At 38.5% G+C, this 27630-nt stretch overlaps 1 protein-coding gene across 2 annotated transcripts in view; it reads right to left on the bottom strand.

Moving 5' to 3' along the window:
* Positions 1–27630, bottom strand: part of LOC128645687 (UDP-glucuronosyltransferase 1A1) — a 111678-nt gene that overhangs the window by 56529 nt on the left and 27519 nt on the right. Inside the window, exon 1 of one of the 2 annotated variants that reach the window (XM_053698876.1) lies at positions 26326–27194. The exons of the other annotated variant lie outside the window; for it this stretch is intronic. Coding sequence (XP_053554851.1) covers positions 26326–27186 — 861 coding nt within the window. The 5' untranslated portion in view covers positions 27187–27194. Of the gene's footprint in view, positions 1–26325; positions 27195–27630 lie in introns of those variants that run through there. 2 annotated transcript variants of the gene reach the window in all.

The raw sequence follows: 27630 nt of genomic DNA on the forward strand, positions 1-27630 counted from the left end.
TTTATGTATTTCTTACAGTGTAATTCTAGTGAAGTACCATTCCCCAGAATACTGAAGTGTAAAGTATACATACATGACATTATATCGGTATGGCAGGATTTTCTCATCAATTCCATTGTCAGAAAATAAAAACTGCTACATACCTCTATGCAGATTCATCTGCCCGCTGTCCCCTGATCTGAAGTTTACCTCTCCTCAGATGGCCGAGAAACAGCAATATGATCTTAACTACTCCGGCTAAAATCATAACAAAAACTCTGGTAGATTCTTCTTCAAACTCTGCCAGAGAGGTAATAACACACTCCGGTGCTATTTTAAAATAACAAACTTTTGATTGAAGATATAAAACTAAGTATAATCACCATAGTCCTCTCACACATCCTATCTAGTCGTTGGGTGCAAGAGAATGACTGGGAGTGACGTAGAGGGGAGGAGCTATATGCAGCTCTGCTGAGTGAATCCTCTTGCACTTCCTGTTGGGGAGGAGTAATATCCCAGAAGTAATGATGACCCGTTGACTGATCACACTTAACAGAAGAAATAAATCCTAACCTAAGTTACAATTAAACCTAACACTACACTATCAATAAATTAATTAAACTACCTACAATTACCTACAATTAACCTAACACTACACTATCAATAAATTAATTAAATACAATTCCTACAAATAAATACAATTAAATAAACTAGCTAAAGTACAAAAAATAAAAAGAACTAAGTTACAAAAAATAAAAAAATATTTACAAATATAATAAAAATATTACAACAATGTTAAACTAATTATACCTACTCTAAGCCCCCTAATAAAATAACAAAGCCCCCCAAAATAAAAAAATGCCCTACCCTATTCTAAATTACTAAAGTTCAAAGCTCTTTTACCTTACCAGCCCTGAACAGGGCCCTTTGCGGGGCATGCCCCAAAGAATTCAGCTCTTTTGCCTGTAAAAACATACAATACCCCCCCCCCCAACATTACAACCCACCACCCACATACCCCTAATCTAACCCAAACCCCCCTTAAATAAACCTAACACTAAGCCCCTGAAGATCTTCCTACCTTATCTTCACCCTGCCAGGTTCACCGATCCGTCCTGAAGAGCTCCTCCGATGTCCTGATCGGAACAGCCAATAGAATGCGAGCTCAATCTGATTGGCTGATTGGATCAGCCAATCGGATTGAACTTGATTCTTATTGGCTGATTCCATCAGCCAATCAGAATATTCCTACCTTAATTCTGATTGGCTGATAGAATCCTATCAGCCAATCGGAATTCGAGGGACGCCATCTTGGATGACGTCCCTTAAAGGAACCGTCATTCGGCTAGTAGGCGTCGGGAGAAGAGGATGTTCCGCGTCGCAGGTCTGCAAGATGGATCCGGAAGAAAGAAGATTGAAGATGCCGTTGATAGAAGACTTCATCCGGATCATGGACCTCTTCAGCTCCCGCTTGGATGAAGACTTCAGCCGGATCATGGACCTCTTCAGCTCCCGCTTGGATGAAGACTTCAGCCGGATCATGGACCTCTTCAGCCCCCCGCTTGGGCTTGGATCAGGACATCGGAGGAGCTCTTCAGGACGGATCGGTGAACCTGGTATGGTGAAGATAAGGTAGGAAGATCTTCAGGGGCTTAGTGTTAGGTTTATTTAAAGGGGGTTTGGGTTAGATTAGGGGTATGTGGGTGGTGGGTTGTAATGTTGGGGGGGGGTATTGTATGTTTTTTTTTACAGGCAAAAGAGCTGAATTCTTTGGGGCATGCCCCGCAAAGGGCCCTGTTCAGGGCTGGTAAGGTAAAAGAGCTTTGAACTTTAGTAATATAGAATAGGGTAGGGCATTTTTTTATTTTGGGGGGCTTTGTTATTTTATTACGGGGCTTAGAGTAGGTGTAATTAGTTTAAAATTGTTGTAATATTTTTATTATGTTTGTAAATATTTTTTTATTTTTTGTAACTTAGTTCTTTTTTATTTTTTGTACTTTAGCTAGTTTATTTAATTGTATTTATTTGTAGGAATTGTATTTAATTAATTTATTGATAGTGTAGTGTTAGGTTAATTGTAGGTAGTTTATTTAATTAATTTATTGATAGTGTAGTGTTAGGTTTAATTGTAACTTAGGTTAGGATTTATTTTACAGGTAATTTTGTAATTATTTTAACTATTTTAGCTATTAAATAGTTCTTAACTATTTAATAGCTATTGTACCTGGTTAAAATAAATACAAAGTTACCTGTAAAATAAATATAAATCCTAAAATAGCTATAATATAATTATAATTTATATTGTAGCTATATTAGGATTTATTTTACAGGTAAGTATTTAGCTTTAAATAGGAATAATTTATTTAATAAGAGTTAATTAATTTCGTTAGATGTAAATTATATTTAACTTAGGGGGGTGTTAGTGTTAGGGTTAGACTTAGCTTTAGGGGTTAATACATTTATTAGAATAGCGGTGAGCTCCAGTCGGCAGATTAGGGGTTAATAATTGAAGTTAGGTGTCGGCGATGTTAGGGAGGGCAGATTAGGGGTTAATACTATTTATTATAGGGTTAGTGAGGCGGATTAGGGGTTAATAACTTTATTATAGTAGCGCTCAGGTCCGGTCGGCAGATTAGGGGTTAATAAGTGTAGGCAGGTGGAGGCGACGTTGTGGGGGGCAGATTAGGGGTTAATAAATATAATATAGGGGTCTGCGATGTTAGGGCAGCAGATTAGGGGTACATAGGGATAATGTAAGTAGCGGCGGTTTACGGAGCGGCAGATTAGGGGTTAATAATAATATACAGGGGTCAGCGATAGCGGGGGCGGCAGATTAGGGGTTAATAAGTGTAAGTTTAGGGGTGTTTAGACTCGGGGTACATGTTAGAGTGTTAGGTGCAGACGTAGGAAGTGTTTCCGCATAGCAAACAATGGGGCTGCGTTAGGAGCTGAACGCGGCTTTTTTGCAGGTGTTAGTTTTTTTTTCAGCTCAAACAGCCCCATTGTTTCCTATGGGAGAATCGTGCACGAGCACGTTTTTGAGGCTGGCCGCTTGCGTAAACAACTCTGGTATCGAGAGTTGAAGCTGCGTTAAAAATGCTCTACGCTCCTTTTTTGGAGCCTAACGCAGCCTTTATGTGGACTCTCAATACCAGAGTTATTTTTATGGTGGGGCCAGAAAAAAAGGCGGCGTTAGTTTTTCGGGTCGTTACCGACAAAACTCCAAATCTAGCCGTTAGGATTTATATTTATTTTACAGGTAACTTTGTATTTATTTTAGCTAGTTAGAATAGTTATTAAATAGTTATTAACTATTTAATAACTACCTAGCTAAAAGAAATACAAAATTACCTGTAAAATAAATCCTAACCTAAGTTACAATTAAACCTAACACTAAACTATCATTAAATAAATTAAATAAACTACCTACAAATAACTACAATTAAATACAATTACATAAACTAACTAAAGTACAAAAAATAAAAAAAGCTAAGTTACAAAAAAAATAAAAAATAAGTTACAAACATTTAAAAACATATTACAACAATTTTAAGCTACTTACACCTAATCTAAGCCCCCTAATAAAATAACAAACCCCCCCAAAATATAAAAAGCCCTACCCTATTCTACATTAAAAAAGTTCAAAGCTCTTTACCTTACCAGCCCTTAAAAGGGCCTTTTGTGGGGGCATGCCCCAAAGTAGTCAGCTCTTTTGCCTGTAAAAGAAAAATACAACCCCCCCAACATTAAAACCCACCACCCACATACCCCTAATCTAACCCAAACCCCCCTTAAAATAACCTAACAGCCGAGCCACCGATGGAACTGAAGAGGACATCCGGACCGGCAGAAGTGATCATCCAAGGGGCGCTGAAGAAATCTTCCATCTGATGAAGTGATCCTCCAAGCGGCGCTGAAGAAATCTTCCATCCGGGTGAGGTCATCTTCCAAGAGGCGCTGAAGAAGTCTTCTATCCGGGCGAGGTCATCTTCGAAGCCGGATCTTGAATCTTCATCCCGCCGACGCGGAACATCCTTCTTTCCCGACGAACTACCGACGAATGAAGGCTCCTTTAAGGGACGTCATCCAAGAAGGCGTCCCTTCAATTCCGATTGGCTGATAGGATTCTATCAGCCAATCGAATTAAGGTAGGAAAAATCTGATTGGCTGATGGAGGATAACTTCTGCCGGTCCGGATGTCCTCTTCAGTTCCATCGGTGGCTCGGCTGAGTGAAGACAACTAAAGGTAGGATGATCTTCAGGGGATTAGTGTTAGGTTATTTTAAGGGGGGTTTGGGTTAGATTAGGGGTATGTGGGTGGTGGGTTTTAATGTTGGGGGGGGTTGTATTTTTCTTTTACAGGCAAAAGAGCTGAACTCTTTGGGGCATGCCCCCACAAAAGGCCCTTTTAAGGGCTGGTAAGGTAAAAGAGCTTTGAACTTTTTTAATGTAGAATAGGGTAGGGCATTTTTTTATTTTGGGGGGGTTTGTTATTTTATTAGGGGGCTTAGATTAGGTGTAAGTAGCTTAAAATTGTTGTAATATGTTTTTAAATGTTTGTAACTTATTTTTTTTATTTTTTGTAACTTAGCTTTTATTATTTTTTGTACTTTAGTTAGTTTATGTAATTGTATTTAATTGTAGTTATTTGTAGGTAGTTTATTTAATTTATTTAATGATAGTGTAGTGTTAGGTTTAATTGTAACTTAGGTTAGGATTTATTTTACAGGTAATTTTGTATTTCTTTTAGCTAGGTAGTTATTAAATAGTTAATAACTATTTAATAACTATTCTAACTAGATAAAATAAATACAAAGTTACCTGTAAAATAAATATAAATCCTAAGATAGCTACAATGTAATTATTAATTATATTGTAGCTATATTAGGGTTTATTTTACAGGTAAGTATTTAGTTTTAAATAGGAATAATTTATTAAAGTATTGTGTAGTGTTAGGTGTAATTGTAATTTAGGTTAGTTTTTATTTCACAGGTAAATTTCTCTTTATTTTAGCTAGGTAAGCTATTAAATAGTTAATAACTATTTAATAGCTATTGTACCTAGTTAAAATAAATTGAAAGGTACCTGTAAAATAAAAATAAATCCTAAGATATCTACAATATAATTATTATTTATATTGTAGCTATATTAGGGTTTATTTTAAGGGTAAGTATTTAGTTTTAAATAGGATTCATTTAGTTCATAATAGAAATATGATTTTGATTTATTTAATTAATATTTAAGTTAGGGGGTGTTAGGGTTAGTGTTAGACTTAGGTTTAGGGGTTAATAATTTTATTACAGTGGCGGCGGTGTAGTGGGGGGCAGGATAGGGGTTAATAAATTTATTATAGGTGGCGAAGGTGTAGGGGGGGCAGATTAGGGGTTAATAAATTTATTATAGGTGGCGACGGTGTAGAAGGGGGCAGGATAGGGGTTAATAAATTTATTATAGAGGGCGGCGGTATAGGGGGGGCAGGATAGGGGTTACTAGGTATAATGTAGTTGGCGGGGGGCTCCGGGAGCGGCGGTTTAGGGGGTAATAACTTTATTTAGTTGCGGCGGTGTAGGGGGGACAGATTAGTGGTGTTTAGACTCGGGGTACATGTTAGGGTGTTAGGTGCAGACAGCTCCCATAGAAATCAATGGGATGTCTGTCAGCAGTGAACTTGTACTTTCGCTATGGTCAGACTCCCATTGATTCCTATGGGATCCGCCGCCTCCAGGGGTGGCGGTTTGAAAACCAGGTACGCTGGGCCGTAAAAGTGCCGAGCGTACCTGCTAGTTTTTTGATGACTAGCAAAAGTAGTGAGATTATGCCGCACTTGTGTGCGGAACATCTGGAGTGACGTAAGAATCGATCTGTGTCGGACGGAGTCCGGCGGATCGAAGTTTACGTCACAAAATTCTACTTTTGCCGGTCTGTAGCCTTTGATAACTAAGGCGAATCAGCCTCGCCACAAATACGCTGCGGAATTCCAGCGTATTTGAGGTTGACGGCTTGATAACTACCCCCCCCATTGTCTTTTTGTTCCTTCAGCGTTGAATTTACCTGATATTCGTGCAGATGTAAAGAATTATATTGCTGCAGCTATAGAAATGGCTATGTCTGCTATTCCGCCTTCAAATAAACGTAAAAGGTCTTTTAAAACTTCTCATAATTCTGATGAAATTTGTATCGACCGATAACATATTGAAGTATCCGCTGCTGATGAGGATCTCTCGGGTTCAGAGGATCCTGATTCAGATTCTGAAATTGACAAATCTTCCTATCTGTTTAGGATTGATTATATTCGTTCTTTGTTGAAGGAAGTTTTGGTTACTTTGGGTATTGAAGAGTCTAGTCCTCTTGATAACAAAGCCAGTAAATGTTTAAATTCTGTTTTTAAACCTCCTAAGGTTGCTCCTGAGGTTTTTTCTATTCCAGATGCTGTTTCTGCTACGATTACTATGGAATGGTCTAAGCCTGGTTCTTCTTTTAGGTCCTTACTTGTGGCTAATTTAGAGTTTTGGGAAAAAGTCCCTAAAGTTGATGGGGCTATTTCCACTCTTGCCAAACGTACTACTATGGAAGATAGTACTTCTTTTAAGGATCCTTAAGATAGAAAGATTGAATCTTATCTCAGAAAAGCTTATTTACATTCTGGTTATATTCTTAGACCTGCCATTTCTATGGCTGATGTGGCTGCTGCTTCAACTTTTTGGTTGGACAGTTTAGCTTGTCAGGTAGAAGATTCTGATTTGTCTACCGTTGTTCTTCTGCTTCAACATGCTAATCATTTTTTGTGATGCTATATTTGACATTATTAAGATCGATGTTAAATCTATGTTTTTAGCTTATTTAGCTAGAAGAGCTTTATGGCTTAAATCTTGTAAAGCTGACATTGTGTCTAAATCTAGATTACTATCTCTATCTTTCCAGGGTAAGAATTTATTGGGTTCTCAATTGGATTCTATTATTTCCACTATCATTGGGGGGAAGGGAGTTTTTTACCCCAAGATAAAAAGTCTAATGCTAAATTTAAGGCTCCTAATCATTTTTCGTTCCTTTCGTCAGAATAAGGAACAAAAAACTACTCCTTCCCCTCAGGCCTCTGGTTCCAATTGGAGACCATCTTCAAATTGGAATAAGACCAAGCCTTATAAATAAACAAATCCAGCCCACAAGACTGCATGAAGGTACAGCCCTCAATCCAGTTCAGCTGGTGGGGGGCAGATTGAAATTATTTCAGGAAATTTGGTCAGGTTCTGTTCAGAATCAGTGGATTCAGAATATTGTGTCTCAAGGGTATCGGATAGGTTTCAGAATAAGACCTCCTGTGGGAAGATTTTTTTCTTTCTCATGTTTCAACAAATCCTGTGAAGGCTCAGGCTTTTCTAAAATATGTTTCAGATCTAGAGCTTTCAGGGGTGATTGTTCCAGTTCCTCTACAGGTTTGGGGTTCTATTCAAATCTATTCATTGTCCCAAAGAAATAGAATTCTTTCAGACCAGTTCTGGATCTGACATTTTTAAGATTTAAGAGCCCCAACTTTTAAGATGGTGACTATAAGGACTATTCTGCCTTTTGTTCAGCCAGGGCATTTATGTCCACAATAGACTTACAGGATGCTTATCTTCATATTCCAATTCATCGAGACCACTATCAGTTTCTGAGATTCTCTTTTCTAGACAAGCATTACCAGTTTGTTGCTCTTCCATTTGGCCTAGTGACAGCTCCAAGAATCTTTTTGAAGGTTCTCAGTGCTATTCTATCTGTAATCAGAGAGCAGGGTACTGCAGTGTTTCCTTATTTGGACGATATCTTGGTACTAGCTCAGTCTTTTCATTTAGCAGAATCTTACACAAAACAACTAGTGTGGTTTCTTCAAAGGCATGGTTGGAGGATCAATTTACTAAAGAGTTTCTTGATTCCTTTTTAGGTTTCCAGATAGATTCAGTGTCCATGACTCTGTCTTTAACAGACAAGAGGCGAAATAAATTGGTTTTAGCTTGTCTAAACCTTCAGTCTCAATCGTTCCCTTCAGTGGCTTTGTGCATGGAAGTTTTAGGTCTTATGACTGCAGCAACGGACGTGATCTCCTTTGCTCATTTTTATATGAGACCTCTGAAGCTTTGCATGCTGAATCAATGGTGCAGGGATTATACTCGGATATCACAACTAATATACTTAAATCCCAACATTCAACTCTCTCTTTCTTGGTGGATGGACCATCACCAGATTGGTCAAAGGGACTCTTTTGTTTGTGCTTCCTGGACTGTGATCTTGCAAGTCTTACAGGTTGGGGAGCTGTCTGGAGGTCTCTGACAGCACAAGGGGTTTGGAAACATCAAGAGGCGAGGTTACCAATCAATATTTTAGAACTCTGTGCTATCTTCAGAGCTCTTCAGGCTTGGCCTCTATTAAAGAGAGAACTTTTCATTTGTTTTCAGACAGACAATATCACAACAGTGGCATGTGTCAGTCATCAGGGAGGGACTCACAGCTCTTTAGCAATGGAAGAAGTACTCGGATACTTTCTTGGGCTGAGTCCAACTCTTGTCTAATTTCTACGATTCATATTCCAGGTGTAGACTATTGGGAAGCGGATTATATCAATCATCAGACTTTGCATCCGGGGGAGTGGTCTCTCCATCCAGATGTGTTTAATCAGATTTTACAGATGTGGGGTCTTCCAGAAATAGATCTGATGGCCTCTTGTTTAAACAAGAAACTTCTCAGATATATTTCCAGATGCAAGGATCCTCAGGCAGAGATAGTGGATGCTTTAGCAGTTCCTTGGTTTTACCATCCTGCTTACATTTTTTCCACCTCTAGTTCTTCTTCCAAGGGTGATCTCCAAGATCATAATGGAACAATCTCATGTGTTTCTGATAGCACCAGCATGGCCTCACAGGTTTTGGTATGCGGATCTTGTTCACATGTCCAGTTGCCAACCTTGGCCACTTCCTTTAAGGCCAGACCTTCTGTCTCAAGGGTCGTTTTTCCATCAGGATCTCAAATCTCTAAATTTGAAGGTATGGAAATTGAAAGCTTAGTCATAGAGGTTTCTCTGACTCAGTGATTAACACTATGTTACAGGCTTGTAAGTCTGTTTCAAGGAAGATTTATTATCGGGTTTGGAAAACCTATATTTCATGGTGCTCTTTTCATAATTTTTCATGGCATTCCTTTATAATTACTCGGATTTTACAGTTTCTCCAGGATGGTTTGGATAAGGGTTTGTCTGCAAATACTTTGAAGGGACACATCTCTGCTCTTTCTGTCTTTTTTCATAGAAAGATTGCTAAACTTCCTGATATTCACTGTTTTGTTCAGGCTTTGGTTTGTATCAAACCTGTTATTAAGCCTATTTCTCTTCCTTGGAGTCTCAATTTGGTTTTAAGAATTTTGCAGACTTCTTCTTTTGGGCCTATGCATTCTTTGGATATTAAACTATTTTCTTGGAAAGTGTCCTTTTGGCTATCTCTTCTGCTAGAAGAGTTTCTGAGTTGTTGGCTCTCTCTTGTGAGTCTCCTTATTTGATTTTCCATCAAGATAAAGAGGTTTTATGGACTTCATTTAATTTTTTGCCTAAAGTTGTGAATTCTAACAACATTAGTAGGGAAATTGGTGTTCCTTCTTTGTGTCCTAATCCTAAGAATTATCTTGAGAGATCTCTACATTCTTTGGATGTAGTTAGAGCTTTGAAATACTATGTTGAGGCTACTAAGGATTTCAGAGAGACTTCTAGTCTATTTGTTATTTTCTCTGGTTCCAGGAAAGGTCAGAAAGCCTCTGCCATTTCTTTGGCATCTTGGTTGAAACTTTTGATTCACAGGGCTTATTTTGAGGCGGGGCAGTATCCACCTCAGAAAATTACATCTCATTCTACTAGATCAGTTGCCACTTTTTGGGCTTTCAAGAATGGAGCTTCAGTTAATCAGATTTGCAGCAACTTGGTCTTCTTTGCATACATTTACTAAATTTTACCATTTTGATGTATTTGCTTCTTTGGTAGAAAATTTCTTCAGGCAGCTTTCACATTTTGATTCCTTTGCCTATAATTTGAGTTTTTTTAAATTATTAAGAAAACGTCATTATTATTTGTATTTAATTTTTCAGCGGAAATAGCAGTTTTTATTTTATCCCTCCCTCTCTAGTGACTCTGTGGATTTCCACATCTTGGGTATTATATCCCATATATCACTAGCTCATAGACTCTTGCCACTTACATGAAAGAAAACATAATTTATGTAAGAACTTACCTGATAAATTCATTTATTTCATAGTGGCAAGAGTCCATGAGACCCACCCTATTTTCTGGTGGTTATGATTTTTTTGTATAAAAGCACATTATTTTTTCCAGTTCCTCTTTTTGTATGCATTTTTCCTCCTTTTTACACCTTACTACTTGGCTATATGTTAAACTAAGGTATGAGTGTGGTGGGAGGTGTATTTATAGGCATTTTGAGGTTTGGGGAACTTTGACCCCTCCTGGTAGGAATGTATATCCCATACGTCATTAGCTCATGGACTCTTGCCACTATGAAAGAAATTAATTTATCAGGTAAGTTCTTACATAAATTATGTTATGTATAGAAATATCTATTTAAACATACATAGAACATATCCCCCTATGTGCAGAACTTTGGAATGTGAAATATTTACATTAAATACACAGTAAATATGAATATTGCATAAATATGATCTTTCATGTTTTCATCTACTTGACTGCAAAGGGCTCCAGTGCACAAATATGTCTGTATACGTACACATATGTATTTATGTGCTTATATGTCAGTAAATACATATATACACATATAAATACATATGTATACACACACACACATACATATATAGTTTTAATCCTCTGACCAACATTGTATTTAATACCTTTGAAACGCGTAAGGATATCAGCAGAGACACTAGCATTCAGGATTCCTACCTGGGAGACTTGTATTTAAGAGACATAGCGTGATTACATGGAACATTATTGATACCTCATAACAAAATTGAGATTTTTAAATGTGAGCAGTTTATACATGGTATTGTGTTTTAGATTTAAAAAATGTACATACGTTATTGCACTATTTGGTGTTTTCTTTATTGCCCTTGGTTTTATATCTTGGAATGAGAACACTATTTAAGGAAGTACCAGGTTGCTGAAGTGAGGCTCTTCTTGAATTGTGCGGCACTTACCTCATAGGATTGAGGTATAGTTTTGTAAGTAGAAACCACGGAGGGGCACCTTTTTGGAATATGTTTTGTGTGTTTTTACATGGAGCTGTGAATCAAACTTGAACTTAAACACCGAACCAATTCTATATGATACAAGCTTGATATAGACTTGCATTTAAACCATCTATTACAGCGGAAGTCAGTCTATAGATTCATATAGGAGTAATATTATTTACGTAAGTCTACCCCTTTTTTCCGTTAAACACTAGCCTCCTGAGTTGCACAGCCGTCTTCATCCTTGTTTTCTGTGTTTATGTGTCTGGGATCATTTACACAAACGCTTTGAAGATCTAGGCAGCTATTCTTTTTGGGCAATTTGTGTGTAACAGATTTAGGAACTATACACTGTACAGTGCTTGTTTAGTCTCTTTCTTTACACACACACACATATATATATATATACTGTATATATATATTCTGTATATATGCATACATACATTTACATATTAACCCTTATAACTTTATATTGCATTTTATTCTATTAGTGTTAATATGAATGTAACTGTACTTTGTAAATGTATTTTTTATGTTTTGTGACACTTTTTTTACTTCCATAACAGTTAACCAGAGCTCTGAAGTTGTTGTAATAATTCTAGCGTACTGGTTTTCAACTCTGTCCTCAGGTCACCCCAACAGGCCAGGTTTTCAGGTTTACCTTGGATGAGCGCAGGTAAAATAAACATGTTTACTAACCAGCTGGTTATTTTACCTTTGCTCCAGTTCAAATATCCTCAAAAAGTGACCTGGGAGGCCTGAGGACAGGTTTCAAAACCAGTGTTATAGCGTAAATTGCGATTGTGCTCACTCATAGCATTTACTTTCTTTTTCTCCCCCCCCCCACAATATTTTGTATTGAGGTTTAATCAAGGCACAAATACAGCATATGACATTAAAATGCAGTTACATGACAGTTTCATGCACTTAATATTCTCCACATTAATTAGTTAAAGGTGCAAAATAAACACACTGCTAACAACATAACAGGAATGGAGCACATATTTACAGTAACCAGCTTTAAATAATGTATGTTATTAAGAGCATATTAATATTAATATTGCCAAGTACTATACCATTAACAAATATGCGGCTAGATTACGAGTGTTGCGGTAAGCTGAAAAAGCAGCGTTAACAGGTCCTAACGCTGCTTTTTCACTACCGCTGGTATTACAAGTCTTGCAGGTTTAGGGGCACCGCACACTTCTTTGGCCTTTTTTCTATGGGACTTCCATAGCGCTGGTATTACGAGTGTGTCCTGGGAGGCCAAAAAGTGAGCAGTACTCCCTCTACCTCCAAGATCCCTAACACATTTAAAGCCGTAGCATAAAACTCATAACTAAAGTGCTAAAAAGTACACTAACACCCATAAACTACCTATTAACCCCTAAACCGAGGCCCTTCCACATCGCAAACACTATAATAATTTTTTTAACCCCTAATCAGCCGCTCCGGACATCGCCGCCACTATAATAAACATATTAACCCCTAAACCACCGCACTCCCACCTCGCAAACACTAGTTAAATATTATTAACCCCTAATCTGCCGCCCCTAACATTGCCGCCACCTACATTATATTTATTAACCCCTAATCTGCCATCCCCAATGTCGCCGCCACTATATTAAATGTATTAACCCCTAAGTCTAAGTCTAACCCTAACACCCCCGAACTTAAATATAATTTAAATAAATCTAAAGAAAATTACTATCATTAACTAAATTATTCCTATTTAAAACTAAATACTTACCTATAAAATAAACCCTAAACTACTATGACCAGAGTTCACACGTATATACAGAGGTTATTGTATTTTTGTATTCATTTCATCTATGTGCTGAGCTTTGATGTGAATTGTGAATCACCTGTAATGTTTTTGTGTTTTTTCTGTAACACCTTATTATTGTATGCTATTTTGAATCTCAATAAAATTTGTTTGAAACCAAAAAAAAATAAAAATAATAAAAAAAAAAAATAAACCCTAAACTAGCTACAATATAACTAATAGTTACATTGTATCTAGCTTAGGGTTTATTTTTATTTTACAGGCAAGTTTGTATTTATTTTAACTAGGTAGAATAGTTATTAAATAGTTATTAACTATTTAATAACTACCTAGCTAAAATAAATACAAATTGACTGGAACAGCCAATAGAATGTGAGCTCAATCCTATTGGCTGATTGGATCAGCCAATAGGAGGTTTTCTACCTTAATTCCGATTGGCTGATAGAATTCTATCAGCCAATCGGAATCTAAGGGACGCCATCTTGGATGACATCATTTAAAGGAACCTTCATTCAGTAAGAAGACTCCGGATGAAGAGGATGCTCTGCGTTGGATGTCTTGAAGATGGACCCGCTCCGCGTTGGATGGATGAAGATAGAAGATGCCGTCTGGATGAAGACTTTTGCCCGTCGGGAGGACCACTTCGCCTGGCTTGGATGAAGACTTCTCCCGGCTTCATTAAGGACTTCGGCCCGGTTAGATGAAGACTTCTGCCGCTTCCTTGAGGATGGATGTCCGGAAAAAGAGCTGATTTCTTTGGGGCAATGCCCAGCAAAAGGCCTTTTTAAGGGCTATTTGTAGTTTATTGTAGGCTAGGGGTTTTTTATTATTTTGGGTGGGCTTTTTTTTATTTTGATAGGGCTCTTAGATTAGGTGTAATTAGTTTAACTATCTTGTCATTTGTTTTTTATTTTCTTTAATTTAGTGTTTGTTTGTTTTTTTGTGATTTAGCTCATTTAAATTAAATTAGTTAATTGTATTTAATGTAGGGAATTTATTTAATTGTAGTGTAGAGTTCAGTGTTATTGTTACTTAGGTTAGGTTTTATTTTACAGGTCAATTTGTATTTATTTTTGCTAGCTAGTTATTAAATAGTTAATAACTATTTAGTAACTATTCTACCTAGTTAAAATAAATACAAACTTGCCTGTAAAATAAAAATAAACCCTAAACTAGATACAATGTAACTATTAGTTATATTGTAGCTAGTTTAGGGTTTATTTTATAGGTAAGTATTTAGTTTTAAATAGGAATAATTTAGTTAATGATAGTAATTTTATTTAGATTTATTTAAATTATATTTAAGTTAGGGAGTGTTAGGGTTAGGGTTAGACTTATATTTAGGGGTTAATACATTTAATATAGTGGCGGCATTGTTGGGGCTGCAGATTAGGGGTTAATAAGTGTAGGTAGGTTGCAGTGACATTGGGGGCGGCAGATTAGGGGTTAATAAATATAATGTAGGTGTCGGCAATGTCTGGAGCAGCAGATTAGGGGTTAATAAGAATAATGTAGGTGTCGCGATGTCGGGGGCAGCAGATTAGGGGTTAATAAGTGTAAGATTAGGGGTGTTTAGACTCGGGGTTCATGTTAGGGTGTTAGGTATAAACATAAAATGTGTTTCCCCATAGGAATCAATGGGGCTGCGTTACTGAGATTTACGCTGCTTTTTTGCAGGTGTTAGACTTTTTCTCAGCCAGCTATCCCCATTGATGTCTATGGGGAAATTGTGCACAAGCACGTACAACCAGCTTACCACTGACTTAAGCAGCACTGGTATTGGTGTGTAGTGTGGAGCAAAATTTTGATCTACGCTCACTTCTTGCCTTTTTAACACTGGGTTTGTAAAAACCCGTAATACCAGCGCTGTAGGTAAGTGAGCGGTGAGAGAAAACTGTACGTTAGCACCGCACAGCTCCTAACGCAAAACTCGTAATCTGGCCGATGGTGTTTACATCACTAAATATGGGCTACACACGTTTTCACACACGTACAGAAAGAGCACGCAGTTTTAAAGACACTTTCCAATTTACTTCCATTATCAACTTTTGCATTCTACTTATATACACACTTTCTGGAACAACATCCTACTGAGCATGTGCACAAACCCACAGGGTAGACGTATACTAGTCTGTGATTGGCTGATGTCTGTCACATGATACAGGGGGCCGGAAAATGGAGAAAAAATAAATTTGTCAGAAAAAAAATCTACTGCTTATTTGAAATTCAGAGTAGGTGTATCCTGTACGACGTTGGTCGTTATGCCCTTAAGGACCAGCAACGTACCAGCGCTATTTCTGCACTCTGTGGCCCTCTCTGCATCGGCCAGCTATGGTGCCGTAAGACTTTCTGCTAGTACTTAAGATGGCGGTGACAATTGTGAGGTGGGGGAGGGAAAAGAGCTGCTTGAGGGGGATCAGGGGGTGGGATGTGTCAGGTGGGAGGCTGATCTCTACACTAAAGCTAAAATTAGCCCTACAAGCTAACTAATTAACCCTTTCACTGCTGGGCATAATACAAGTGTTGTGTGCTGCAGCATTTAGCAGCCTTCTAATTACCAAAAAGTAATGCCAAAGCCATATATGTCTGCTATTTCTGAACAAAGGGGATCCCAAAGAAGCATTTACAACCATTTGTGCCATGATTGCACTAACTTTTTGTAAATAATTTCAGTGAGAAACCTAAAGTTTGTGAAAAAGTGATCGCAGTTGATCGCATTTGGCGGTGAAATGGTGGCATGAAATATAACAAAAATGGGCCTAGATCAATACTTTGGGTTGTCTATTAAAAAAAATATATACATGTGAAGGGTTATTCAGGGATTCCTGAAAGATATTAGTGTTCCAATATAACTATTGCTACTTTTGAAAGAAAAATGCTTTGGAAATAGCAAAGTGCTACTTGTATTTATTGCCCTATCACTTGCAAAAAAAGCAAAGAATATGTAAACATTGGGTATTTCTAAACACAGGACAAAATTTAAAAACTATTTAGCATGGGTGTTTTTTTGGTGGCTGCAGAAAAATGTAAAACAGATTTTGGTGGTCAAAGTTAGAAAAAGTGTGTTTTTTTCCAATTTTTCCTCATATTTTATAATAGTTTTTATAGTAAATTATAAGATATGATGAAAATAATGGTATCTTTAGAAAGTCCATTTAATGGCGAGAAAAACAGTATATAATATGTCTGCGTACAGTAAATGAGTAAGAGGAAAATTACAGTCCTTAAGGGAAGGAAATTGAAAAATGTCCTTGTCCTTAAGGGGTTAATATTCACTAGTTAATTATGCAATTCTACTGCATTGAGTGGTCCTTTAATGATTATAAGGACTGGCTGGCAGCAGGGATAATCTGCAGTGAAGATAATGAAAGCAATCAGCAGGATCCATAAACCCAGGACTATAAAAGTGTCTATGATAGACGTTTTTCTTACTTACATTAATGGACCACTCAATGCAGTAGAATTGCATAATTAACAAGTGTATAATAAAAACAAGACACTCATCAAGTCGCATATTATTATTATTAACTTTTAGTATTATTGTTATGTGCTTATGACACTAGATTAAGAAGCATATGTTTTATATATGGCTAATTAGAAAAAACAAAAAAATAAAACATTAGGAGGGGGGCGGGGGGTGACACCATGAGTTACTGCACAGGGTTACACCAACCCTAGTGACGCCACTGCATCCAGTCGTAATATGGCCCTAAATATTTAATTAAATCAGAGGTGCGTTTGTTGGTTTTTATTTTAGATCCTACTGTGAACAATGCCTTATTTCTGAACAATTAATAAAGATATGAAATAATCATTTTAAGTCATCAAGGAAAAGTAGATTGTAGTTTGGAATTGTATGCTAACATTGAAGATAAAAGTTGAAATTCTGTTAAAAAAAATTAAGTTCAACAAGCTCCCTACCTTCTCTGCTTGTTTTGTATATTGAGAGCGGGTGGGATCAACAAGAATCTGCAGCCAGGCAAACTTAATATTAAACCTCATAAAAGCTAAGCAATCCTCTAAACTGCTAACATACAAACATTTGGTTCTATTTTTGCCATTCAGGATTTGAATTACTGACCATCAGGAATTGGACTTCCTTCTATTCGCTGGCTTACTATTAAGCTGCCAGTTGGTCCCACTTTCCAATTCCCAGGTTTCGTAGCTGCCAATTGATCAATCCGTAAATAAGGGACTTCGGCGTCCTGAAAACATAAATGATGCTTACCAAGTAATTTCCTTTCCTTCTGTACAGGGAGAGTCCACAGCTGCATCCCTTATTTGTGGGAAATACGGAACCTGGCCACCAGGAGGAGGCAAAGACCCCGGTCAAAGGCTTAAATACCTCCCCCACTTCCCTCATCCCTGGGTCATTCTGCCGAGGTAACAAGGAACAGTAGGAGAAATATCAGGGTGAAAAAAGGTGCCAGAAGAACAAGTTAAAATTTAGGGCTGCCCATCGGAGAACACGGGCGGGAGCTGTGGACTCTCCCTGTTCAGAAGGAAAGGAAATTATCTGGTAAGCATAATTTATGTTTTCCTTCTTAATATAGGGAGAGTCCACAGCTGCATTCCTTACTTGTGGGAAATTAGACCCAAGCTCCAGAGGACATTGAATGGTGACGGGAGGACAAAAAGGAGAGGTGACCCCCATCTGAGGGCACCACAGCCTGCAAAAAAAGGTTGCTTCAACAGAAGCAAAAAATAAATCATTAAAAATTTAGGAAAAAGAATATAAGGAGGAGCAAGTAGTCGCCCAACAAATCTGATCCATAGAGGCCTCGTTTTAGAGACCCAAGAAGACATCACTGAGCCCTAAATCTCTGAGGAGGCTTGTGTCCCACTGTCTCATATGCCAAGCAGATGACACTCCTCAACTAAAAGATAAGGAAGTTGAAGATGCCTTCTGACCCTTACGCTTCCCAGATAGATAAAAACACTGGCCTGATCGCATTCAGAGCCCTAACAAAAAACTGTACGTCCGGATGCTCAACGAGCCTCTTGTGCAGCAAACCAGACAGGGCCAAAACTGTCCCAACAAGGAACTAGCTAAGAGGCCCTTCTCCAGACCATCCTGGAGGAAGGAAAGAATCCTGGCAGACTTAAATAGTGTCCCAGGACGAAAAACGCTCTTCACAGCAGAAGGGGTCCTCCACAACTATGATAGATGACGAGGGACCAGCTTACGCGCTTGAAGGAGAGGACCATAACCTCTCAGAAAACCATCTCTTGGCTACGACTTAGCATCGTTTTGCAGTCCACCTCAGAGAAATAAGATTAAATGAAGCAAAGGGGCCTTGTTCCAGCAGATCCTTGCGACAAGGTAACCTTCATGGAGGCAAAGATGACATCCCCACTAAACAACGAATCACAATCTTTGCGGCCGCAATGGAGAAATCAGTATCACTGACGCCTGCTCCTGCTAGGTCCGAGCCACCACTTGAGGAAAGAGTGATATGGTAGAAGAGGCAAAATTGTATTGCATCTCCAAGGCACCCCTAATGTATCCATTAGCTCGGCCTGAGGATCCCTGAACCACGACCCATCAATGGGTAACTTGGTATTGAGACGGGACATCCTGAGATTCTCATCCGGCATCCCCTTCCAGTTACAAATATCCGAAAACCCCTCGGATGGAGACCTTATCCCCAGATAAAGGGAATGTCTGTAGAGAACATCTGTCCCAGATGACCACACCTGGAGAGTGGATTGCTGACAGCGAGCAGTAGTGGGCCTCCATCCACTACCAAACCCGAGATACTACCCTCATCGCTAGGGAGTCTCTCGTTCTCAGATGGAGATCTAAGCCACCGAGAGTAAGACTGACTAGAATCTATACACTGGGACTAACCCAGTAGACTGAAACCTCAGAGCAAAAAGATTGCCTAAAGGTCCATAAAGTTAATCGGAAGGGAAACCATGGGCCCCCTCTTGGCACACCCTCAACATCCTGACAGACGTGCAACCAAAGTCAAAACCGCCCCAGGTGATTTAAGAATGATGTCCCTTATTCTGGAGATCTGGACAAGGACACTAGAGAGCGATTCTCTCAACCAGAAGTCCAGATAAATCTGTTAAGACAGATTCGAAACAGCGCCACTCCACTGCCTCAGCAGACACCAAACCTCGGCTGAGATGAGACCTGGAAAAATGAGAATGGACCCCATGATGGTGATTAAACCAGAATCAACAAGACAAGGGAAGCAACCATCAGATCTGAATTCTGGCCACTGCCAAAAGAAACCCTAGATTCCTAAAAGGCTCTAGAAGCAGTAGCAAGACCAAAACGAAAGGAGCAATGTACTGGAAGTGCTGGTCCAGAAATGACAGCCTTAGCAACCGGAAACGTTACCTGAGGAGGAATGAAAAGGTATGATATCCTTCCTCAACAGTGGTAATGCACTGCTCATCCCGTACCAAGGGTAGAGTGGACCTTATAGTCTCCCTCTGGAACGAGGAGACATGATAAGCTTGCTTAAGGACTTTAGGACCTAAATAAAACAAGAGTTCCCTCCCTCTATGGGACCACGAAACAAAAACGGTTTGAATAATATCCCAAACCTCACTCTGCGATAGGCACCGGGACAATAACTCCAAAGGAGAACAAAAACCGCACCCACCTGAAAAGGCTTCCCTCTTTCTGTCTGAAAGACATGATCAAGAGAAGGAAAACTGCTGTGGAAGGCAAAGATTTGAAGCCTAAGTTTGACCTCTAGGACCCATGGATCCTGTACGTTCCTGAATCAAGCGTCTGAAAAGATCGATAGTCAGTCCCCAATGCAATCTAAGATAGAACCTGGAACTGGCCCCTCTTGACAATCTGCTCTGCTTGAACTTATTTCAGGACTGAGTCAGCTTTCAAAAACACTTAGATAGCTCAGGCTTAGTGGAGATCTGATGCCGGGTTTTAACCGCACTAAAAAATAAGAGAAAAAGAATTTGTCTCTCAGATTCGCTCTCTCATCAATCGGTAAAAACCGCAGAGTAGCTGAACCAAATTAAATCTTTCGCTCAAACAGAAGGAAAGATTAGATTCAGAAGTCATATCTGTCAGAGCGATTCAAGGCCTGAAAAGAAAAAACCTGAAGCCCTAGCTTTAGGGCTAGAAAGTTCCAGATAAAAGAATTATAAGCTCCAAGGTCTTTAATTCTTTCTCGAAATTATCGAGGGAACCATCACCTCGATTCGAGACATAGTTGCTTAATAGGAAGTCTCCAGAAACTGCGACAACCTAAGTCCTTAGTACATAAATATCTCTTGGCACGAAACATCTTCATAAAAAGAGTTTCCTCATAACTAAGAGCTCTAAGAATAAACTATCCTTAAACGGAATAGAAAAATGATAGGCAAGCACAAAAAAACTGTTAGCCAAGTAGGGATGTGCAACGACACAACCACCCTATAGAGCCCGGATCTGGGAATATTTAAAAAGAAATAGACGAAAGGGAATAAGCTCTCCATCCTTCCCCACCTGTCTTAATCAAATTTGCCATCTGATTTAGTGTTCTGAGATTCGACTGGCAGATCAGTACTAGGAATCTCTAATATCGCCAAAACTTCTCTTAATAGCAAGCGCAGGCATGCCACTCTAAATCTAAAAGCGAAATCCTCCTCTGCCGGAGGAATAGAAGCAGCAGGCTCCGACCCAGAAGGTCCGTACTCTGAAGCCTCAGAGAGAACTGCATCCTCAGACGATCAGATACAACCGTCAATTTACATGATGCTCCCTAGGCAGGAGTGCATGGATTAACCCTGTGTTTGCGTGTAGCAGTACGAGGCAAAGCGGCTAAGATCGCAGACATCGCCATACGGAACTGCACAGTAACGTCTGGTGGAAAAAGGCCCCCTCCAGGGGGAGGATTAGCGGTGCAAGGGGAAGCTGCATGTGTAGGATGAGAAGACTGTAGGGGACACACCTCACTGGATGAAGAGTCCTCTGAGGCGGAAGGATCAGTGGCATCTAACATCTCAACATTGGTTGATGAAAACACCCTGTTGCAGCATATGGAACATAATTGAGAGGGGTGGACTACCCGGGCCTCCTCACAATATACAGTGGTATCGAATTCTGTCATAGAGGGATCACCCTCTAAAAAAATCATAATCTATAACTAGGTAACCCTATTTAAATCAAAGAAAACAACCGGCACCTATACCCCCAATGGCTGGGGCACTCACCACCTCCTATGACCCAGACAGTATAGAGAAAACTCACTCCTCTCCATAGTCACTCAGTCAGGAATAGGAAATGGAAACCGTGACCACTCCCGGTCACACGGTGCACAATGCAGGACCGCCCCTGCTAAAGGAAAAGCGCGCCAAGCTTAATAAAACTGCGCAGCTCTCAAAGTAAAAGATCAACCTGTACGTTCCATATCAGCCTATGAACCCAAAACATCTCACACATATAAAGCAGCAAAAATCACATAAACAAATATGATTAACCCCCACTGTTCAACAATCCCCCTCAGGAGATATTAACCCTTGATTCCATAAAGATAAAGGAGTTCCACTGTGACCCCGTCTTCTAGCGTTAACATATGTGTAAAAAATGAAACAATCTTACCGGAATCTATGCTGTGGAACAGAAACACGGTCCTTCAAGTTTGAAAGACTGTAGCATTGCTTCTCACATGGACTTGAGTGATGAAAAGCAGGCAGTGAAACTCGTCAACACTGATTGCTTAGGAGCTGTTAATATGAGTCTGGATGGATTCGCAGAAAGACTCTCCCTGCATCTCCAGACTCTTTCATCAATGCTCTCACTGAGAGGCTGATAAGACTACTTAAAACTCTAGTCCCATATTGAAGGGTAGATACCCTTCCTAAGGAACTACTCAGAAATTTTCTGACACCTCTCTGCCAACCTCCTGTGACGAAAGGCAAAGAATGACTGGGGGGTCAGAGAAGTCGGGAAGATATTTAAGCCTTTGGTTGGGGTATCTTTGCCTCCTCCTGGTGGCCAGGTTCAGTATTTCCCACAAGTACAGCTGTGAACTCTCCCTGTATTAAAAAGGATTTATTTTTTTTTTAAATGAGTTTTATTGAAATATTGATATTACAAGATGAAAAATAGATAAACAGACAATATCAATTATACAAAGACATGTAAATGTAATCCATCAAAGTCCTTAGTCCAATGGGACTCCATGACTTAATGGTAAATAAAAAGAGAAATAAAAGGATTACAGCATCATAGGCGATTGTTCTCACAAAGTTTTGTGTTTTTCAAACTCTAGATTTAACAAATTACAGACAGAGTTTTAATAAAACTTCTTATAACTATAAACAATAAACCTTGGTGTATCTTATCATATCACATGTAAAATTAGCGTAAAAGTGAACAGCCACAAGATTCCTTTTAAGCCAAGTGTTGACTAGAGATGGGGGGGCAGTAATATAATTTAGTGTCCTGAAATCTTGCAATTATTTTCCTCATTAGTTAGCCACTAAAGATATTACTGGTTTGACAGTTTTGTTAATTTTTTGTTTTTTAAAAATATTGGGGCATTTTTATAATTTTGCTAAATGTTCTTTTTACAATGGTCATGCTGTGACCAACAGGTCTGCGCTACAGAACCTGTCCACTGGAGAGGAAAGTGAAAATAATCAAACATATATATGAAGATGCCTAAACACCTCGGCAAACTAATTAAATTCTGTAAATGCTAAAAACAAACACTTTCAAAGGGTCATAGAGATGTTTAGTGACTGTGTTGTTGCCAGGGCAAAGCCATCATAGCTACATTTTATTCTAAATTACGTCATCTATACATGATTTAAAAAATGTACCACCTCCTGCCAGGAAAACTATTTTGCAGCAGTAGGAAGCACTTCAAACACATTCTAATCTAAAAATGTATTGATATTAATATGGCGATATATTCTTCTTCTAAAGGTAGAATGGTGTGGATTGTAGAAAAAAGCTTATGTGAAGGACAAAAATATACTTTATGGTCAGTAATAGAGATAAAGTATTAACAAAGAAGCTTGTTCTGGAAATATCAGCTTCTTTTGGCACATAAAAAGTAATATTATTTAATTGCTAAGCATAACGATGATACAGATATGAATTTTTAACAAGAATGAGGTCTACAATAAAAGTCATTATTTTCCTTCTAGAGTGTTAGTCAAGTGCATGAAAGTGTGTATACACCAATCAGTAGCTACATGTGCTTAAAGGGACATGAAACCCAATTTTTTTTCTTTCTTGATTTAGAAAGAACATGCAATTTTAAACAACTTTCTAATTTACTTCTACTATCTAGTTTGCTTAATTCTCTTGATATCCTTTGCTGAAAAGCATATCTAGATAGGCTAAGTAGCTGCTGATTGGTGTCTGCACCTTAGATTCCTTGTGTAATTGGCTCACCCATGTGCATCACTATTTCTTCAATAAAGGATATCTAAAGAATGAAGTAAATTAGATAATAGAAGTAAATTGGAATGTTTAAAACTGTATTCTCTACCTGATTCATGAAAGAAAAACATTGGGTTTAGTGTCCCTTTAAAGATATGAGGTCATTTTTCATGGTATGGGAAACTGATGTCCATCAAAATGAATGTGCTTCCAAGGCTAATGTACTTATTTAGGGCTATACCAATTAATATACCTCTACCAGATTTAATAGCTTTACAGAGTGACATTCTGAAATTTTTGAGAGGAAATGGAAGGCCTCGAATTGCTTCCCAATTGCTTAATTTACACAGACAGGTAGGGGGAGTAGGAGTTCCCAATTTGGTAGAATATTACCAGGCTTCCAGGTTGGCGCAAACAGTTTTATTGGGTAAACAACAAAGCGAGTTGATATGGCCACAAGTAGAAGCTAATATAGCGGGCTGTCCAAAAGCGGCAGACATTTTCTGGGATCTAGAAAGAGGTAAAAAAACAAAGGAATATAGATAACCGATAACTTTAGAGGCAGTAAGGCTGTGGGAAGGAATCACGAAAAAATTACGTTTGAGCAGCGCGGAAACGATATTAAGACCGGTCAAGTTTTTGTTACCAAAAGATCTAAGAAGATAAATGGGTGAACAAAGGACTGTACAGGGTAGCTGACTTTCTTACGGGCTCCAAGATGCGTACGTTTACTTCTATCAGAGATCAAATGCTGCCAGAGCAGTTACATTGGTTTATGTATTTACAAATTAGCTCAGCCATAATAACATATATGTCGCATAATCAGAACTATCAGCTCACGGAGCTGGAGAGAATGATAATAAACCCTAATAGAGGGAAAAAACTGATTTCTCGGATATATGTTCTAATTCAGAAAGCTAAATGTAATTCTAAATTAAAAATGACAGAAAAATGGGAAAGAGACACGACAAAGATGTGGGAGACGGATGATTGGACTGAGTTTATGATGAACTCTTGCAGAGGGTTGATTAGTGCAGACATGAAGGAGAATTGCATGAAAGTAATCTTTAGATGGTATCTGACGCCGGAAAGGACACGGCATTTCTCCATAGGGCTTGAAGGCTGCTGCTATAGAGGCTGTCACGAAAGGGGTACATATAGACACATGTGGTGGGAGTGTCAGGAGGTACGACCCCTATGGGGGAAATTATCAGAATTAATAAGTAAACTGTTAGACGAGAGAGTAAATCTCACAATGACCCAAGCTTTATTACATGAAAGAGTGAAACCATTCAACTCCTCAATTAATAAACTCATTAGAATATTATGCACTTGTTTAAGAATCTGCATAGCCAGACACTGGAAAGTGGGAGTTCCATCATGGCACGAAGTGTTGGGGAAAGTCAAGGAAACATATACCCTATCAGAATTAGCTGCATGGACACAGGGGCAACCAGAACAGTTTCATAAGACATGGTTCTATTGGGTACTAAGGTCTGGAGAGTAAATTAAGAGGGATAGAGAAGAGACAGTATATTACCGGGCTACCTGAAGATATCATTGATTCGGGCAAGAGGGCTACCTGAACTGAGGGAAGAAAAAGAGATATTGTGAGAAAGTCACCTTTAAAAGGATTCTTAGGTTTGGTTAGAATAATAACGGCACCTCCTGGTAGGAGGGGGGGGGGGTTTAGTGGGTGAGGGGCGGGAGGGTAGGGATAGTTACAACTTGATTGCTACTATAAATACCTTGGGGTGTGGGTTTTACGGGGTCGCCAGATGAAGGTGGATACACAGCCATGGAATCTCTGTACCTTGTAACATTAAATTGTACTGTTTTATGGCAATTTTTATAAGAACCCATAGACACCCATGAGACGACATGTAGTTTATTGTTTTGTTTTTCCCTATGTTGTAAACCAATAAAAATATTTCAACATAAAGATATGAGGTCTACAATAAAAGTCATTATTTAACTTCTAGAGTGTTAGTCAAGTGCATGAAAGTGTGTATACACCAATCAGTAGCTACATGTGCTTAAAGGGACATGAAACCCAATTTCTTTTTCTTTCATGATTTAGAAAGAACATGCAATTTTAAACAACTTTCTAATTTACTTCTATTATCTAGTTTGCTTAATTCTCTTGATATCCTTTGCTGAAAAGCATATCTAGATAGGCTAAGTAGCTGCTGATTGGTGGCTGCACCTTAGATTCCTTGTGTAATTGGCTCACCCATGTGCATCACTATTTCTTCAATAAAGGATATCTAAAGAATGAAGTAAATTAGATAATAGAAGTAAATTGGAATGTTTAAAACTGTATTCTCTACCTGATTCATGAAAGAAAAATATTGGGTTTAGTGTCCCTTTAAAGATATGAGGTCTACAATAAAAGTCATTATTTAACTTCTAGAGTGTAGTCAAGTGCATGAAAGTGTGTATACACCAATCAGTAGCTACATGTGCTTAAAGGGACATGAAACCCAATTTTGTTTCTTTCATGATTTAGAAAGAACATGCAATTTTAAACAACTTTCTAATTTACTTCTATTATCTAGTTTGCTTAATTCTCTTGATATCCTTTGCTGAAAAGCATATCTAGATAGGCTAAGTAGCTGCTGATTGGTGGCTGCACCTTAGATTCCTTGTGTAATTGGCTCACCCATGTGCATCACTATTTCTTCAATAAAGGATATCTAAAGAATTAAGTAAATTAGATAATAGAAGTAAATTGGAATGTTTAAAACTGTATTCTCAACCTGATTCATGAAAGAAAATCATTGGGTTTAGTGTGCCTTTAAAGATATTCCCCAGAAGCCACCCATATTAGAATAAAATATTTAGATTTTTGTTTATAAAATATTTAGAATGTGTAGTAAATATAATACCAGCACCAAACAGAACCATTAATATTTATATCAAGATGTGCTTTTATTACATTTAATATTTAATTTAAAGAGTGAAGACTCTCATAATACAGTCCTACCTTGGTAAGTGGCTTCTTCTTGAGTGAACAGTTGATGCCTCCTATAAACACCATGTTGGGCATTACTGGTCTTGGATACTCAAAGACAAAGTCATATCTTAGGAGCCAAACTGAGGTTCTGCTGAGGAGTTGCAGAAAAGTCACTTCCTTCTGTAGGAATTGTGATGCTAGGTGATTAAACGGTACATAAATTCCAGAACAAAAATAAGGTTCTACAAACTGAATAAGAAAATTCATTACACGCTGCGAAAAGTCCATCTTGTCTGAGTACTGGCTAAATGGTTTGGGTACATAGGAAATGGGACTAGCACATTGTGCACTAATATAATCATAGTTGCAGGGTATACCCCTTAGGAAATTAATAGATGGAATTTGCAGGTATTCTGCTATAATAACCCCACATGGTACAAATGGATCAGTGAGCACAGCATCAAACTTCTCCTCCTCAATATACTCAATAAGCTGTTTGTTAAGTATTAGACTCTCACACATGGAGTGGAACATGTGAAATAACTCAACCATGCTGTTGTACATTGTGAAGACCACACCTAGGGAAGACTGCTTCAGAAAATGATAACCAGCAAACTTGTGCAAAACCTTGTGGATTTCCTCTTTAGTAAAAGAAATGGGATACAATTTTGTAACAAAGAGTTTAGATCTATCCATGGTCATGCTTCCGTCAGGTGTCATCACCACGACTTGGTGCCCATTCTGTGCCAGCCTTTCCAACAGTAGGATCATGCTAAGCCAGGGACTGCCATCCACGGGAACCACCAGGAGCTTCCCCCCGTTAGCCAGGCTGAAAGCTCCTGCAAAAATCAGCAGGAGAACACCACAACTAGATGAAAATTGCCGCTCCATCCCTAAGATGTAACACACCAAACCCAGTTTTATATCTAAAATATTGGAGTGCTTTCTGCACAAATGTACCTGCATCCTACCTAATAGTTTAATAATTAACATTAAAGTATAATAGATCAAAGTTTATGTAAAGGTTTCTGTGTCTGGTGCCAAAATCAAGTTGCTGATTCATTGATGGTCTGCACTTTCAAAGACTGCCGAAGGCATGATCTTAGGAATCACCTACCAAAATTAGATAATGGGCTAGATTCATGGAGTCTTCTTAGGCTACCTAGGGGCCTCTTTATTAAAGGGACAGTGTACTGTAAAATTGGTTTCCTCTTTATCTGTTTCCAATGACTTGTTAAACCAGATGCAGAATTTAACACCAGAGCTATTTTGTGCACTGACCAGCCAGATATACCAATCAGCCTATAATCTAGATAGGAATACTGGGTATGGCAA

Source organism: Bombina bombina, chromosome 1 (genome assembly GCF_027579735.1).
Source record: "Bombina bombina isolate aBomBom1 chromosome 1, aBomBom1.pri, whole genome shotgun sequence".
Lineage (NCBI taxonomy): Eukaryota > Metazoa > Chordata > Amphibia > Anura > Bombinatoridae > Bombina > Bombina bombina.